The 18,361-nt window shown below is 35.4% G+C and overlaps 3 protein-coding genes across 3 annotated transcripts; all 3 read left to right on the forward strand.

Annotated features, from left to right (window-relative positions):
- The first annotated feature begins 212 nt into the window (after window positions 1-212).
- On the forward strand, window positions 213-2,315 carry LOC134231469 (uncharacterized). Its single transcript, XM_062713429.1, has one exon. It carries the CDS (start codon window positions 213-215, stop codon window positions 2,313-2,315), a length of 2,103 nt encoding a protein of 700 aa, XP_062569413.1.
- Window positions 2,316-3,465: 1,150 nt separating this feature from the next.
- On the forward strand, window positions 3,466-3,963 carry LOC134231470 (uncharacterized). Its single transcript, XM_062713430.1, has one exon. The coding sequence runs from the start codon at window positions 3,466-3,468 to the stop codon at window positions 3,961-3,963; it is 498 nt and encodes a 165-aa protein (XP_062569414.1).
- Window positions 3,964-17,085: 13,122 nt separating this feature from the next.
- Window positions 17,086-18,130, forward strand: LOC134231496 (uncharacterized). The gene has a single exon (XM_062713456.1). It carries the CDS (start codon window positions 17,359-17,361, stop codon window positions 18,094-18,096), a length of 738 nt encoding a protein of 245 aa, XP_062569440.1. The 5' UTR covers window positions 17,086-17,358; the 3' UTR covers window positions 18,097-18,130.
- The last annotated feature ends 231 nt before the right edge of the window (window positions 18,131-18,361 follow it).

The raw sequence follows: 18,361 nt of genomic DNA on the forward strand, positions 1-18,361 counted from the left end.
ACGGGGCCATCGTCATCGCCCATAACTTCAAAGGATACGACGGACAATTCATTTTGAATTACATAGTGCATTCTTCTCCCCTGAAACCTAACGTGATCATGAACGGGAGTAAGATCTTGTCCATGGAAATATGTGGACTCAAATTCATCGACTCGTATAGTTTCTTAACCTTTCCTTTGGCCCAGATGCCCTCCGCTTTCGATTTGAACGAAATGAAGAAAGGTTATTTCCCTCACTTTTTTAATACGGAACAGAACCAGAATTACGTGGGACCTTATCCACCGGCAGCTTTCTACAATCCGGACGAAATGACTACCAGTGGACGAAAAGCTTTTTACGAATGGTACAACCAACAGAGGGGAAAAGTGTTTGATTTCCAGAAAGAGTTTGTAGGGTATTGTATCTCGGACGTCGACATTTTACACAAATGCTGTGCACGGTTTAGAAGCACCCTCAAGAAGTTGGTCAACGTGGACCCTTTCCAGGAATCCATCACGTTTGCCAGTGCTGCTAATTTAGCGTACCGTCGAAATTTCATGCCTAAAGACAGCATTGCCATCATTCCGAACCTCGGGTATGAACCGGCACGACAATATTCGGCCAAAGCCTGTCGATGGCTCACCTGGATGAGTCATCAGAATGGATGTCACATACGACATGCCAGAAACGGAGGCGAAGTCCCGATCGGAAATTATACCGTCGACGGATACCAGGAAGCGACTCGCACCGTCTACGAATTTTACGGATGCTATTGGCACGGATGCCCCACTTGCTATCCCAGTTTACAGACGGAAACTCATCCTCACCGGACCCAATTTACTTACCAACAATTACACGAGAAAACCCTCAGAAGGACTGCGGATTTAGAGGACATGGGGTACAACGTGTGTAGTATCTGGGAGCACGATTTCGATCAACAAGTGCAACAAGATGAGACTTTACAGCAATTTGTACGAGATCTGGACATTCCGGATCCTTTGAAACCTCGAGAAGCCCTGTACGGAGGCCGGACCAATGCCACTAAATTATATTGTGAAGAAGGGGACATGAGATACGTGGACGTGTGTTCCTTATACCCTTACGTGTTGAAACACAGACCTTTTCCCCTAGGGCATCCCGAGATCATCACAGACGACTTCCAGGACGTGAGAAGTTATTTCGGTCTCATTCACTGTCGGGTCTTACCACCCCGAGGCCTCTTTCACCCCGTATTACCTTATCGGACGGGAGGTAAGTTATTATTTCCCTTATGTCGCACCTGTGCCCAACAACAAGACTCTACGTCTCAACACCCATGTCAACACACCGATCGGGAACGTAGTCTCACGGGTACTTGGGTGACGTGCGAATTACATAAAGCCTTGGACATGGGGTATACCTTAGAGCAAACTTACGAAGTGTGGCATTTCAAAGAACGCAGTCAAGACTTATTTAAAGACTACATCGATACCTTCCTCAAGATCAAACAGGAAGCGTCCGGATTTCCCTCCGAATGTAAGACCTCAGAACAAGAACAAGATTACATTCGAGAAGTGTTATACAAAGAAGGATTCATGATGGACATTCTCAGTATCAAGAAGAATCCAGTGTTAAGAACCATTGCTAAACTCTTTTTAAATTGTCTGTGGGGAAAATTTGCTCAACGATTGTTATTACCCAAAGTCAGATACTTGGACGAAGTAGAGGAATTACATCAACTCTTACAAAATTCGACGCTCGACATCAAGGGTGTGCGACTCTTAGTCAATAAAGAAGATTCCATTGAAGACAAGATGCTAGTGAATTTTCAAGACAAACAGGAATTCGTCGAAGAATGTCCCTTTGGAAACGTGATCCTAGCTTGTTTTACCACCGCCTATGCTCGCTTACATCTCTACGAGACTTTACGACCTTTAGAAGAACGGGGCCTTTATTTCGATACGGACAGTATCATTTACCAACACAAGGAAGGAGCTTTTAATCCTACTTTGGGCAATAGTTTAGGAGAATGGACCGACGAATTAGACGGGGATCACATCACCAAATTCATGTCGGCAGGTCCTAAAAATTATGGTTTCCGGACGGACAAAGGAACCGAGGTTCATAAATGCAAAGGGGTCACTCTCAACCATCGAACCTCTCAGTTGGTGTGCCCAGAGACTTTAGAAAAAATGCTCAAGGGAGAAATAGAGGAAGTAAAAGTCCCCTATCCCAGCAAAATCCAGAGGACCCGTGATAATGAGGTGGTGAACAAACCTTCAGAGAAAACAGTTAGAATTGTATATGACAAGAGACAAATTGTAGAGAATTATAACACTTTACCTTATGGTTATTGATATGTTTGTTTGTTTGTTGTTACAAATAAAAAATTGAATTGATTTGTGTTGTTTTTTTTTTCTCTATAAAATAGATATTCTTTATTTTTTAAAAATGAAAAAAAAGATTTCTGTGTTCACTATAAATAAAAGGACAGAACTCAAATTTGGTGTTTTCTATTATTAAAGCAATCAGACCTAGATTTTTTTTTTTTCAGTGATAAAAGAATGAGATTATTGAATTATTTCTAATTCAAAATTCTCTATTGGATTTTTTTTCAGTGATAAAAGAATGAGATTATTGAATTTTTTTTTTTTTTTTTTTCCTCTGCAAGTTAAAAATAGATACTCCAGTCTCTATATAAAAAGGAGACCTACAAAATCCTAGAGATCATTTCTGATCTGAGTGAGGGACAGAGCACATCATGGAATTTTTAAGTTCAGAGTATCGTTGGAAAATAGTAGAACCTGAAGGGACAAGTCACAAAGGAGAATGGATGAAAAACAAAAAGGCATGTATTCAAGATTTCTTTGATCAGAATCCAGGACAAACAGGTCACCATGAAATCTACCTGTATAAGAGATTCAAGTTACCTGATTCCATAGGGGACAGCATCCTGATCTTAGCAGTACCCAGACAGCCCAAGTATCGGGAATTCAAATGGAAAATCAATTACGTCTTGCCTCACCAGAGAGAGGGACCCGAGAAGACTTGGTTTCAAGGGGAATGGATAGAAAAACCTAAAGATTGTATTAAAGATTATGATAAGAAAGTGGGCCCCCTAAAAAGATACTATATCATGGACTGTGCTTGTGAAACAGACTATTTGTACATGAGGAGACCATTTCCCATACAAAAAGAAGAACTGAAGAAAAGTTTTGAATGTTTATTATTTTAATGTTCTTGTTGTTATGAATAAAAAAATAAAAGAAAAAAACCCAAAAATTCTAGTATTGTTTTTCCCTAGAAACACACAACTAAGCTCTCTCTCTCTCTATACATTAGGTTTTGTAAGGATGACGTCACAATCACGGATTTGAATCGCTGCCAAGTATTTACCTGTATAGTCAGCATATATTTTTTTTTTTTTGCACACGGCCCTTATCTTTTTGCAAAGGTGTGAGGGGTATAAAAACAAAGGTGTTTTAAAACATAGATTCATTTTACATCATGAGTGTCCAGGAGATACAAGGTGATTTACTCAACTGTGAGGTAGAAGCTATTGTTCATCACTGTGATTGTTTGTCTGTAAAAGCTTATGGATTGAGTCAAATTATTGCAGAGAAATTCCCACAAGCCAATCTCTATGCCACCCGCAGCGCTTCGAGATTTCCAAATATAGCTTTAGAAGAAGATAGAGGAATTCCAGGCACTATTAAGGTGTTTCCTTCACAAACCCCTGTGGTCATTTGTTTACTAGCTCAATGGGATTATGGAAAACCAAGTCACAAACCTAGAAGAATTTCCACTTATCAGGACACAGCATATAATAGAGAGAAATGGTTTCAAGCTTGTTTACAACAAATGGGTAGTTTACCTTACCAGACTTATGCTTTTCCTTTTGGATTATGTTGTGGACTAGCAGGAAATAAGGATCATTATAGACATTATATTGAACAATTTGCACACACTTATAACAAACAGGTGTACATTACTTGTGGATATTAAGTGTATGTATGTATGTGTTATTGTTTTGATGAAAAAATAAATGTTTTAAAAAATGTGTGTTTTTAATGTGAATTTATTTTATTTAAAAAAGGGGGTTATAAATAGAAGGGGTCACAGGTCCTGTATTTTTGTTGCTAAAGTATCTCACTAAAGTATCTCACTGAACATGGTTATCCAATTTAAAACAGGTATAATTTTTTACTTCTTCAATTTTAAGGTATATAAGGTCAAAAGGATTCAGTTTCACATGAACACAGTTTCAAAGAAAATAAGTCTGTCTAACATACAACAGGAAAAAAAAAGCCATAAGTTTTTCCTAAAAGGTGCTGTTTTTATTGAGATTGTGCTAATGGTTACAGAAAACTTAAGGAGAGAATACCCCCTCTTTTTTTATTTATTCCATTGGACAAAAAAACCCCACATGAGGTACAAGTCATACATAGAGTAAAACAAAAAATAAGAATGCAAACCTACATGGCTTTTCAGTTTCACTCCTGTTTCTGTATGGCTGAAGTTTATATATATTTTCCCATTATTTAATGATTTGCCATAAAAAATGCAAGACTTTAAAATGATCTGTATTCAGTTTTTTATGCACCTATTAGACAGCCTGGTAATCAAAAGGAAAAAAAATTTAAATGTTCAGATTTAAAAAAGAAACTTTTAGAAAAAAATTAATCTTATCAATTGAATTCAATTTTATCATTTTTTAAAACTTTAAAATTCATGTTTTCCTTGGACAAAAAGAAAGGGATTCAACCCCCTTCCCTACTCCCCTTGGGTGTGGGGTGAGGGGTTACACCATTCTCTTTTCATAAAAAAGATTATTTTACACATTATAGCCACTATCTACATGAAATGTCATGAGTTATAAAAAAAAAAGGGTGTTTTTCCAAAGTTCCTTAATTTAGTGTACATATATAGTTTCAAAACATTATGACTACTTAGAAATTTATGGGTCTTTTGTCTTTACCATCTTTTATAACAGAGATTCTTCAAAATTGCATGAAGAATTCCATGAGTTTAAAACTTATGATAAGAGCATTTCCTTAGATAAACAAGTGTATGGTTGATAGCTAATACTGAATCATTATATTTTGATATTTATGGATATTCAAGAGTGCATGATATTGAAATTCTAAATATGTATAAGTCAGACAGTTTGTCTTTGAATTTCAGTTTTAAAATTTTGATCATCACAAAATTATATTTGACTGTATTAAAAGCAGTAATTTTAGATAAACATTAAGAAGATTACACAAACACTGTAATTTCACACTTTTGGTTTTACAAATATGAAAAAAGTTTAAATGACTAATTATAAGGACATAAAAAACACAAAACAAACAAAATGAATATGAAAATACTCAGTTCTCAAGATTGAAAGTTTTTTAAAGATTGAAAGCCTGAGAGTCTGAAATCCTAAAAGGCTGAAATCTCAAGATTTAAATATACATATTGTATTTTTGAAGGATTAAAAGTCAGTATATGATTTTGCTTGTAAACTCAAGGAGCCCATTCAGTGACATATGATAGTAGGAGATTTTATATCTAATTTCTTACAAATAAAAAATATCACTCTGATATCCTTATCATGAAGTTTTTTTACTGTAGCAGAAATACATTAACCTTTTATCTGAAAAGTCAATATTGAGGTGTTAAGATATTCATAGAAAAAACAATGGTATAGCAAAAATTGTGTGTTGATCTTTAACCTGAAAATCCAAAAATAGATGAAGTTTGTTGAATGAACCTATCCATTGATGAATATTAACCAAACAAATATAGCAGATTTCCTCCTCATTTTGACCTCCTTTTGACTAAAAACATAATAAGGTCATTTACCTTTGTTTAATGAGTAACTTATATGTTGAATATATTAGCAAAACACTATTTTTAATCTGAGTAAAGAAGAAACCTAAAAAAGCTTTTATCCCTTTTGTATGAACAAATGAATTGATGTCATGCAGTTAATTATTTTAATCAAAATATCAGAACAATCTGATGAATAAAAGTTCTCATTATAATAGTCAGAAACCATTATAGTCTTCCTACCAAAGACAAAAATATGTTAACTCAACAAAAAGTAAGGTTCTTTTTTCTTCAAAAAAGTAAAATTCTGATTGTTACTTTATGCCTAATAAAAAATTTTTTTCCTCCATTTAAAACTGTATGGAACTGATTATATAATTGAATCAATCTTATTTCTTTCATGTCATTCTTAATGTGCCCATCATTCATAATATGTACAATCCCAATAGATGAATCCACATTTCTTTTTTTTAATTTGTATTAAAAACATTAAAATATTTGAGGGAAAACTATTCATGTTAATTTCTGGTGTATACCTTCATCATTTGACATTTACTTTTTGATTGCCTAAATCAGAGTTATGCATACATAGAAAGAGGACCAAAAAATAAATGTTAAAAATGTGTGTGTGTGTGTGTGTGTGTGTGTGTTTGGAATTTATTCTTTTAAAAAGGGGTTTATTATTATTATTATTATTATTATTAAAAAATTTAAAAGTTTTAAAAGAGTTATAAGTTTTAAAAATGTATAAGTTTTTAAAAAATTATAAGTTAAAGTGAATTTTTAAAAAAAAATTATAAGTTTTTCAAAAAAGTTAAAACATTTTAAAATGTGTGTTTGAATGTGAATTTATTCTTTAAAAAGAGGGAAATTATTATTAAAAGTTTTAAAAAATATAAGTTTTTAAAAGTGACCTGGTGTTATAAACTTGAGACACACATTTCGTTTCTTTTTGACTGTACTGAAGGCATCTTTTCTAAAGATTTGGGTGGCCGTGAGAACGGCCGTTTGGTCGATTTTTTTTAGACAGGGTTTACTCCCTGTGGCCGTGAGAACGGCCGTTTGGTTGATTTTTTTTAGACAGGGTTTACTCCCTGTGTCCCCTGCCTCGTAACTCTGGGCGGTCAGATAGGGGCCTCCTCACCGCGGGAGAGGCTAGTCTGGTGGGGGGTCTCAAGGGCCGTTCGCAGCCCTCGGACCCCGCGGGTGGCCACGTTCCTCGGCATAGGGGGCCTCGGGTCTCGCCTCCGGCAGAGGGGGCAGCAGCCTAGGGGTGGGGCCTGGAGAACCAGCACCTCCGAGCACCGGTAACAGGCGGGCCTGTTCCGGCACTCGCAGCACACGTAGTTGGAGGGCTGGTCCTCCTCCAAACAGATGCTGCATCGGATCCTGACCTCGGGCAGCTGGATGGCCCAGACTGGCACGGGTCCCCTCGGAGATGGTACTGGGGGTGCTGCTTCCTCCGGTGCCCAGTCGTCCGTCACCAAATCGTCCGGGGACCAAGTCGGTGATGGAGGTCGGTGAGGGGGGGACGGGCTCCTCGGGCTCTCTGCTGGCGGACTGGCAGGACCCAGGGTGGCGATGCGTAATCGGGACAGCTCCCGGCCCGTGGCGACATCCCTCACAATCCAGACTGCCTCCAAGTAAATGTCCGCCATGGTAAAATAGCTGGGCAAATCTCCCTGCTGAGCCATACTGATTCGGCGATCCGTGGAACGAGATGCTAACAGAATGACGCCGACTACTGGAGAGCGTCTGTATTTATGCATAGAGCACGGACGGAAAAGAGAGCACCTCGATGGCGAGAGCCGAAATCTCATGGCGAACCGAAATTGTGTGTGTTTTGTGCTTTGGGACTTACATATTTTCATGGATTATTTAGTAGGTGTTCATAGTAGGATTCCAAAATGATACAGGTCTAAACAAGATAAGTTTCCTGCTTCTTTTCATACTAGAATGGATACATGACATGCATCCGTCGTGGAGAAAAGAGTAAAAAAACCTCGAAGCGACGAGGTGAAATCCAGTGACCCGAGTGTATAAAATAAGCCTTTTCAGTCTTTTTAGAGGGTGAGACCCGGAAAACTCATGTGGGTTAGGGAGAAGGGACCTAGGAAAGAGTGTTAATATAATTTTTATTTCAAAAGAATCATGATCAGGATAAAAAACAAGCTCAAATAGGTTTACCTATAGACACAACGAGGGGTCAGAGGTCACGGATTTTCAGAAAATCATACTATGAGATACATAAGGATTCTTGGAATCTACCCTTTATCTGATTGATATTTTAAGAAAAATAACATGTGATGAGGTTCAAAGTATCTCACTAAAGTATCTCACTGAACATGGTTATCCAATTTAAAACAGGTATAATTTTTTACTTCTTCAATTTTAAGGTATATAAGGTCAAAAGGATTCAGTTTCACATGAACACAGTTTCAAAGAAAATAAGTCTGTCTAACATACAACAGGAAAAAAAAAAGCCATAAGTTTTTCCTAAAAGGTGCTGTTTTTATTGAGATTGTGCTAATGGTTACAGAAAACTTAAGGAGAGAATACCCCCTCTTTTTTTATTTATTCCATTGGACAAAAAACCCCCACATGAGGTACAAGTCAAACATAGAGTAAACAAAAATAAGAATGCAAACCTACATGGCTTTTCAGTTTCACTCCTGTTTCTGTATGGCTGAAGTTTATATATATTTTCCCATTATTTAATGATTTGCCATAAAAAATGCAAGACTTTAAAATGATCTGTATTCAGTTTTTTATGCACCTATTAGACAGCCTGGTAATCAAAAGGAAAAAAAATTTAAATGTTCAGATTTAAAAAAGAAACTTAAAGATTCATTTTATCAATTGAATTTAATTTTATCATTTGTTTTAAAACTTTAAAATTCATGTTTTCCTGGACAAAAAGGGGTTCAACCTCCCTTCCCTTCTCCCCTTGGGTGTGGGGTGAGGGGTTACACCATTCTCTTTTCATAAAAAAGATTATTTTACACATTATAGCCACTATCTACATGAAATGTCATGAGTTATAAAAAAAAAAAAAAAGGGTGTTTTTCCAAAGTTCCTTAATTTAGTGTACATATATAGTTTTAAAACATTATGACTACTTAGAAATTTATGGGTCTTTTGTCTTTACCATCTTTTAGAACAGAGATTCTTCAAAATTGCATGAAGAATTCCATGAGTTTAAAACTTATGATAAGAGCATTTCCTTAGATAAACAAGTGTATGGTTGATAGCTAATACTGAATCATTATATTTTGATATTTATGGATATTCAAGAGTGCATGATATTGAAATTCTAAATATGTATAAGTCAGACAGTTTGTCTTTGAATTCAGTTTTAAAATTTTGATCATCACAAAATTATATTTGACTGTATTAAAAGCAGTAATTTTAGATAAACAGTAAGAAGATTACACAAACACTGTAATTTCAACACTTTTGGTTTTACAAATATGAAAAAAGTTTAAATGACTAATTATAAGGACATAAAAAACACAAAACAAACAAAATGAATATGAAAATACTCAGTTCTCAAGATTGAAAGTTTTTTAAAGATTGAAAGCCTGAGAGTCTGAAATCCTAAAAGGCTGAAATCTCAAGATTTAAATATACATATTGTATTTTTGAAGGATTAAAAGTCAGTATATGATTTTGCTTGTAAAACTCAAGGAGCCCATTCAGTGACATATGATAGTAGGAGATTTTATATCTAATTTCTTACAAATAAAAAATATCACTCTGATATCCTTATCATGAAGTTTTTTTACTGTAGCAGAAATACATTAACCTTTTATCTGAAAAGTCAATATTGAGGTGTTAAGATATTCATAGAAAAAACAATGGTATAGCAAAAATTGTGTGTTGATCTTTAACCTGAAAATCCAAAAATAGATGAAGTTTGTTGAATGAACCTATCCATTGATGAATATTAACCAAACAAATATAGCAGATTTCCTCCTCATTTTGACCTCCTTTTGACTAAAAACATAATAAGGTCATTTACCTTTGTTTAATGAGTAACTTATATGTTGAATAGATTAGCAAAACACCATTTAATCTGAGTAAAGAAGAAATCTAAAAAAGCTTTTATCCCTTTTGTATGAACAAATGAATTGATGTCATGCAGATAATCAAAATATCAGAACAATCTGATGAATAAAAAGTTCTCATTATAATAGTCAGAAACCATTATAGTCTTCCTACCAAAGACAAAAATATGTTAACTCAACAAAGTAAGGTTCCTTTTTTCTTCAAAAAAGTAAAATTCTGATGCATTGGGTGAGTGTTACTTTATACCTAATAAAAGAATTTTTTTTCCTCCATTTAAAACTGTATGGAACTGATTATATAATTGAATCAATCTTATTTCTTTCATGTCATTCTTAATGTGCCCATCATTCATAATATGTACAATCCCAATAGATGAATCCACATTTCTTTTTTTAATTTGTATTAAAAACATTAAAATATTTGAGGGAAAACTATTCATGTTAATTTCTGGTGTATACCTTCTATCATTTGACATTTACTTTTTGATTGCCTAAATCAGAGTTATGCATACATAGAAAGAGGACCAAAAAAATAAATGTTAAAAATGTGTGTGTGTGTGTGTGTGTGTGTGTGTGTGTGTGTGTGTGTGTGTGTGTGTGTGTGTGTATTCTTTTAAAAAGGGGTTTGGAATTTATTCTTTTAAAAAGGGGTTTATTATTATTATTATTATTATTAAAAAATTTAAAAGTTTTAAAAGAGTTATAAGTTTTAAAAATGTATAAGTTTTTAAAAAATTATAAGTTAAAGTGAATTTTTAAAAAAAAAAATTATAAGTTTTTCAAAAAAGTTAAAACATTTTAAAATGTGTGTTTGAATGTGAATTTATTCTTTAAAAAGAGGGAAATTATTATTAAAAGTTTTAAAAAATATAAGTTTTTAAAAGTGACCTGGTGTTATAAACTTGAGACACACATTTCGTTTCTTTTTGACTGTACTGAAGGCATCTTTTCTAAAGATTTGGGTGGCCGTGAGAACGGCCGTTTGGTCGATTTTTTTAGACAGGGTTTACTCCCTGTGGCCGTGAGAACGGCCGTTTGGTTGATTTTTTTTAGACAGGGTTTACTCCCTGTGTCCCCTGCCTCGTCCCCGGAACTCTGGGCGGTCAGATAGGGGCCTCCTCACCGCGGGCAAGGCTAGTCTGGTGGGGGGTCTCAAGGGCCGTGGTGCTCGCAGCCCTCGGACCCCGCGGGTGGCCACGTTCCTCGGCATAGGGGGCCTCGGGTCTCGCCTCCGGCAGAGGGGGCAGCAGCCTAGGGGTGGGGCCTGGAGAACCAGCACCTCCGAGCACCGGTAACAGGCGGGCCTGTTCCGGCACTCGCAGCACACGTAGTTGGAGGGCTGGTCCTCCTCCAAACAGATGCTGCATCGGATCCTGACCTCGGGCAGCTGGATGGCCCAGACTGGCACGGGTCCCCTCGGAGATGGTACTGGGGGTGCTGCTTCCTCCGGTGCCCAGTCGTCCGTCACCAAATCGTCCGGGGACCAAGTCGGTGATGGAGGTCGGTGAGGGGGGGACGGGCTCCTCGGGCTCTCTGCTGGCGGACTGGCAGGACCCAGGGTGGCGATGCGTAATCGGGACAGCTCCCGGCCCGTGGCGACATCCCTCACAATCCAGACTGCCTCCAAGTAAATGTCCGCCATGGTAAAATAGCTGGGCAAATCTCCCTGCTGAGCCATACTGATTCGGCGATCCGTGGAACGAGATGCTAACAGAATGACGCCGACTACTGGAGAGCGTCTGTATTTATGCATAGAGCACGGACGGAAAAGAGAGCACCTCGATGGCGAGAGCCGAAATCTCATGGCGAACCGAAATTGTGTGTGTTTTGTGCTTTGGGACTTACATATTTTCATGGATTATTTAGTAGGTGTTCATAGTAGGATTCCATAATGATACAGGTCTAAACAAGATAAGTTTCCTGCTTCTTTTCATACTAGAATGGATACATGACATGCATCCGTCGTGGAGAAAAGAGTAAAAAACCTCGAAGCGACGAGGTGAAATCCAGTGACCCGAGTGTATAAAATAAGCCTTTTCAGTCTTTTTAGAGGGTGAGACCCGGAAAACTCATGTGGGTTAGGGAGAAGGGACCTAGGAAAGAGTGTTAATATAATTTTTATTTCAAAAGAATCATGATCAGGATAAAAAACAAGCTCAAATAGGTTTACCTATAGACACAACGAGGGGTCAGAGGTCACGGATTTTCAGAAAATCATACTATGAGATACATAAGGATTCTTGGAATCTACCCTTTATCTGATTGATATTTTAAGAAAAATAACATGTGATGAGGTTCAAAATCATTCGTATTTACTTTTTAGAGCCTTTACAAGTCATGATCGTTTGTTTATTTACCAAAATCGAACACTGTAGTGACACTGGGGTGTAAACAACGTAGGACCTACACATTCCCTGATTTTTTAAGTCACCCGATGTTTTATGAAAGAAAATTTGACATGAAAAGATTCGTATTGCTTTGAAAATCATTCGTATTTACTTTTTAGATCATGATTCACTCTAGATTTTTTATGTTTGATTAAAAACCATACACACACTGCGCGTCTCAAAAAAGAATTCAAGAATATTGTAAGTTTATTTCATACAGAAATTCCTTCAAGGTATAGACTGAATGTACTTATAGATTCAATATATATAGAAGAACCCCTTATTAATTGTAAAAACCATTTCTTAAACCTGATTTTCTTGTTTATTCTCTGATATATTTCCTAATTTAAGTATTCGCAAATTATTGATTACAGGAACAAACAAATTTAAGACAAAATCACAATAGATAGCTGAATACCCTAAAATGGTTACATATGTAAGATGTGTAACACATCATGTACAGCTTTTTTAAGTCTACAAAATTTAAAGTTAACCCTAGTATACAATAAGACTACTTTTTCAAAGTTATGAGAAATTCTTTACAAAAAATATAAATGCAAAAGATAAATGTTACAGTTTTTTTTAAAAAAACATAGATTTTGCTACACTAACAGGGTATTCTGTATGACCAACTTTTCATATCAGTTCAGTTATCATATTTTAACAGTGATGATTTTTTTTCTTCAAGCAATGAAAAAAACACTACAATTCAAATATATTATTGTTCAATTTTAGGTCTGCATAAACAGATGATTAACAGATGATTAATAGCTGGGCCATACCAAGTTTGAACCTGACCACCCCATTTTAGAGTATAGAAGGTAAATTGGAGAAAGTTAAATAAAGGAATTTTAGCAGAGGGGAAAATTTATTTTATCAGAGGTAAATTTATAGATGGAGATAATGAATTGGTATTTTCATGTTGTGCAATCATCTTTTCAGCATTGGAAATTTTTTTAAAAATATGGTTTGAAAGAAAACATTTTTGTTTCCAGATAGCACATGCTGTTCATCAGTCAAGGAAACATATACACAGTCTTCTACATATTGTCCAGGACCAGAAGAAGCCAGTGGTGTTTTATAATTGAAAACCTCAGTGACCTCTCTTTCAGAATTTTTTCTAGACTTTTGAAATTTTTAACTTTAAAATCACAACATATATATCACAGATTAAAATTGTTAAGCTGTACAAAAAGTTATCATTCCAGGAAAAAATGTTGATGCATCTATACTCACATTAAAAAACATTTTAATTTTTAAATATTGTTTTTGTTTGAGGGGATGAGACATTAGTGAAGGAAAATTATTTATTTTCACTCTACCAAATCATATATCTTTTTAAAAAATGTTGCATGTTTTGATTTTCATGTTCAACTTTATCTTTTTTATGAGAAAAACAACAACAACTACAAAACATGAAAGTGTGAAAAAAAAACCCTTGCAGGGAAAAACAGTTGGGATATGATGAGAGTTTCATACTCATGCAGATTTTATTTTATAGTATTACCAAGAATTGAGAAAAAAAAAAAAGTAAGAAGATAAATGACAATAGAGAAAATAGAGAAAACATTCCATGAATTTTTTAAAAACCTGAATAAATCCATTTGATTTTTTGTCTGTTAACAAAAACACCCTTTTTGAAAAGTCGATTATCCCCCTTTAACCATCAATTATTTTTCAAAACACAAAACAGGAGTTGGGTATTCAGTATAGAATGGGGAGGAAATGTAAAAGATTTAAATTTTATAAGGTATAGTGATCAATGGTATCCCTCATCTTTTTTTTTTTTTGTATTGTTAAAAATGAAATATGATTTTTTAACTTTTATAAAAGTTTCATGTTATCTAAAATCACATTTAAACTTTGCTAGACAAAAAGAAAACTACCAGGAATTTTTTTCTTTTTTAAAAAAGGAGTTTGTACCTTACAAGTAATAGTCATCTACCTCATTGCTTTCAATGAGTTATGGAGTTTGAGAAAAACATGTTTTCTGAAGAAAAATAATGAGAGAAAGTGAAAATTTTTTTCTTTTTTACAACAGAAAAAAGACCTATTTAATATCTGAAACTGTGTCATAACCATGTTTTTTGGGACTGAAAAGACTAGAATGGGATTTTATGCACAATATACATATCACAAATATTTCAAAAAATCACTCTTACATTCCTCTTAATATTTTTTTTCCCCATGATAGTATCACAGAAATGTATAAATTCAAGGTGTGAAATTAAAAAACACTCAGTATTGTTGTTGTCTCAACCATGGGTAACACCTTTAGGAAGCAAAAAGAGTAAAGGAATGAGTAAAATTCAGGTTGGAGAGAGAATTCTTTTAGAGAAAGATGTAGACAGAGGTATACCAATAAAAAAAAAAAAAAAAAAGATGGCACTCTTGAGATCATTTCTCAAGAAGAATATAACCCATTTTTATCCAGAAAAGAGTGATCCTAATGTTGTCAGAGATTACATAGAAAGACCCTTAATTGCAGAAGAAGTCAATGAGGAATATAACCTTGTATTACCCATAGAGGGTGAGGGTAACCTGGATTACCCTGTAAGACCCTTGACTAGAGAAGAAGCCAAGTTTATAGATGATAAGAAAATAGAGATGTCAGAAAAAAAAAAAGATTGATAAAAAGATTTTAAAAATCCACAGAAGAGTCTACAAATAATGAAAGAAGTTCAAACTCAACTCTTGGAGGATATTAAGACTCATTATCAAATCAAACAGAAAGAAAATACAGGCAATGGTTATATTGCTAACTTTAAAATAAACAGATTTAGAATAGCTAAAAAAAAAAAATTGGATATTTGATTTAACTGGGTGCAGACAGGAAGATGTAGATCAAATCATTAGAAGTGATTATCAATACTTGATCTTACAAAAAGAAAGGCATCCAGAAACTAGAAAACTTCATCATGTGAAAGGATTCATTCAAATGAAATACAGCTGTCATGAGAGATACCTGTACAGAAAGATTCATAAATTAACTTGTTTTGATATGTCTCACAGTACCCCAAGAATTGGAAAGAACCTTTTATAGACAAGGTAACTATGAAGAATATGGAGTTCTTAAATCTGAAGTGAGTAACAGAGAATTAATTCCAAGAGATTGTAGATTTACCTGAATTTTTTTAAAAATAAAAAAATTATCAAAAAAAAAAAAATAATTTGTACACACACACTTATGATTAAAATACATTCTTCATTTACATAAAGTGTATGTGTTATTGTTTTGAAAAAATAAAAAATTTAAAAATGTGTGTTTGGATGTGAATCTATTTTTTAAAAAGGGGTTATCATTATTTAAAAGTTAAAGCTAATTTAAAAAAGTTAATGTTATCAAAAAGTTATAAAGTTTTAAAAAAGTTATAAAAATTATAAAAAGTGACCTGGTGTTATAAACTTGAGACATACAAGTTTCTTGTGTTTACCCACAAAAAAGGTAATCTTTATTGAACAAACGTTTCTTTTGACTATAAAAAAGATCCTCTTTTTTTCTAAAGATACAATCGTTTCTTTGACTGTATTTTAGAGGGAAAAAAAAGATCTTTTTTTTCTAAGACACACACAATTCGTTTCTCTTTTCAACTGTATTTGAAAGCATCTTTTCGAAAAATTTGGTGGTCCTTAAAAGGACCGTTGGGTATAAAAAACACTTTTTGGTTTTTTCTGGTTTTTGTTGATTTTTTTGTTTTTTCTGGTTTTTGTTGTCAAGTAGGTCCCGCCTAGGCTGCCAGCACCTCCTGGACTAACTGTCCGATGTTTCCGGGGGCCCCGTCTTCTTCATCTGAGGAATCTGAGGAACTATCCTCACGCCTCTGAAATTCTGTCCTCTGTGAGGTGGGGATTAGATGCCGATGGGGGTTTCTGCAGAGGGGGCAGGGCATCCTCTGTTCGATAATACGTGCTGCACATAGTATGCATGCCGGAGGCTGCATGCAGAGGCTGCAACAAAAATTATTGGGCTCGTTCTCTGACATGCATAAACTGCAAAAAATGAACTGCTGGGGGACCCGGAATCCCCAGGATGGTATCCGCCCTTGGTTCCGGGCCTGTACCTGGGCTGTAGCAGCAGGTCTGGGCGGCGGTGGGGGCCTCGATGGCGCTGGGGATCTTGCTCTGCTTCGGAGCCTGGTGTAGGGGGTGTTGGTCCTCCTCCTGCTGGGGGGCTCAAGAAGTCTTGTCCTGGTTAGGTTATGATGAGCAATCTCCGCTCCTGTATCCATCCTCCTAATGATAACGTGAGTTTCGATAATAATACCGGGAATCATCCAAAAATCCATAAATTGGTCACCCATCTTCTTCTTCTTTGTTCTTTTCTTCTTTCAAACAACCAAATCAAGCGCAAAGGAATGATACTGAAACCACGGAGGGCTTGTATTTATACACAATAGCAGACGATACTTCAATCGCGGCAAAACATCAACAAATCAATCACGTGATTAAATGTGATTGGCTAACACCAAAAAATCGCTTTTGGTCATGTGATCAAAAAGACCCCCAGCACAGTGACAAAGCAAAATTGAAATGGGGAAAAGGCCGAACCCGAGTGTATCTATGACGTCATATAATAAACATAACAGTGATATTTACATGATTTTTTATTTTCTTAAAAACTAAAACAAAAAAAATTTCTTAACTGTAAAATCCTCCTCTAAAAAATAGTATTTTGTATATGATATTCATTGCATCCAAGGGGTGGGGGTCTAGTCATTCGTAGATTTTGAGGTTTTAGGTATTTTAAAAAAGTCACTGATTTCTTAACCCTATGTGTGAAATTTCCCAGGTATTGAAATACATACTTTCTCCATCGCATCTATGTATTATCACAGTAAAAAATTAATCTTTTTATAATTCTCATTTTTTATAGCCCACGCAGGTAAAACGTATATTTGCACACGGTCCCTAAGTATTACCTGTGTACATAAACAAAACGTAGGTCTATCGTATTTTTGCACACGGCCCCTAAGTTTTGGCACACGGCCCTCTTTACAGGTGATGCAACAGGTATATAAAGCCTAGGTATTTTTTGCACACGGCTCATAGCAGGTATATAAAGCAAAAAAACTGTCAAATTTGATCATTCTGCGTGAGCACTGAACACAGGTGAAAAAAAGAAAGCAAGGATGAATACTTCAGAAAATTCCCAGTATTATGTGACACCTGAAGGATACGTAGGAGCTCCCATGACAGAGATAATAAGGGATGCCGTGGAATTGGATTTGAATTTGGACATGATTAATTTTCATGAGGACATGAATAAAGAAGATATGGGCATTTTAAACACCACTTTAGACGGAATTGTGAACATGCTATCTGCTCTGGATAACAAACTGAATCATCTGAACACCAAGATGAATGATGTGGATAACAAGGTAAATAAATTGAACACCAAGGTGAGTGCTCTTGAAAACAAGCTGGATAAACTGAAATGTTACAACAGCCGTGGATTTTGTTACATTAGTGGCCTATTATCCCCAATCACAAGGTCATTCACGGGAAAAACAACAAAAATGAGAGAAGAAGGAGGAAACACTGACCAGAAAAAAGAAGAAGAAGGGACCCAGGGCGGATCAGGAGAGAGTAAGAAACAAATGGATCCATGCTATGTAATGGAAAAAGACATAGAGAAAAAACCTCGGGAAACCAAAAGGAAAAGACCCCTGACCATAGAGCCTTTGGAGGATGAGGAATTGGTGATGCTTCCCGTGCGAGAGCTCAATCGTCGTTTGCAGGGAATGACAAAGGAGGAGGTGAAGAAACTCAAACAAAAACGCAGGACATTAAAAAATAGAAGCTACATGCAAAAATCCAGATCAAAAAGAATGCAACAGGGCAGTGTATTGGAGAAAACTACTAGATGATTAATTTGAAGGGTATTTAGATTTTGATTAAAAGACAAGCCTGGTAAATTGTTGTATGTATTTTTTGTTAAATTTGTAAATTTCTTTGTTTATTGGGAATAAAAATTGAATAAAAATCTGTGTTCTTGTTATTGTATTGTGTGTGTGTTTTGTTTTCAGTAAAAAATCCAGGTGGTTCTTGTCTTTCAGTAAAACCAGTTCAAACCGGTTATAGGACTGTCTAGACTGTGAATGCGTGACGTCATAATCACATTCTTGCAATGTT

Source organism: Saccostrea cucullata, unplaced genomic scaffold, assembly GCF_032062105.1.
Source record: "Saccostrea cucullata isolate Sc308-1 unplaced genomic scaffold, CSIRO_AGI_Scuc_v1 ctg779, whole genome shotgun sequence".
NCBI classification, from domain to species: Eukaryota; Metazoa; Mollusca; class Bivalvia; order Ostreida; family Ostreidae; genus Saccostrea; species Saccostrea cuccullata.

What these genes read in the sequence shown, in the direction of transcription:
- LOC134231469 (XM_062713429.1), top strand. Translation starts at nt 213, where the DNA reads ATGAAGAAAGGTTATTTCCCTCACTTTTTTAATACGGAACAGAACCAG.
- LOC134231496 (XM_062713456.1), top strand. Translation starts at nt 17,359, where the DNA reads ATGAATACTTCAGAAAATTCCCAGTATTATGTGACACCTGAAGGATAC.
- LOC134231470 (XM_062713430.1), top strand. Translation starts at nt 3,466, where the DNA reads ATGAGTGTCCAGGAGATACAAGGTGATTTACTCAACTGTGAGGTAGAA.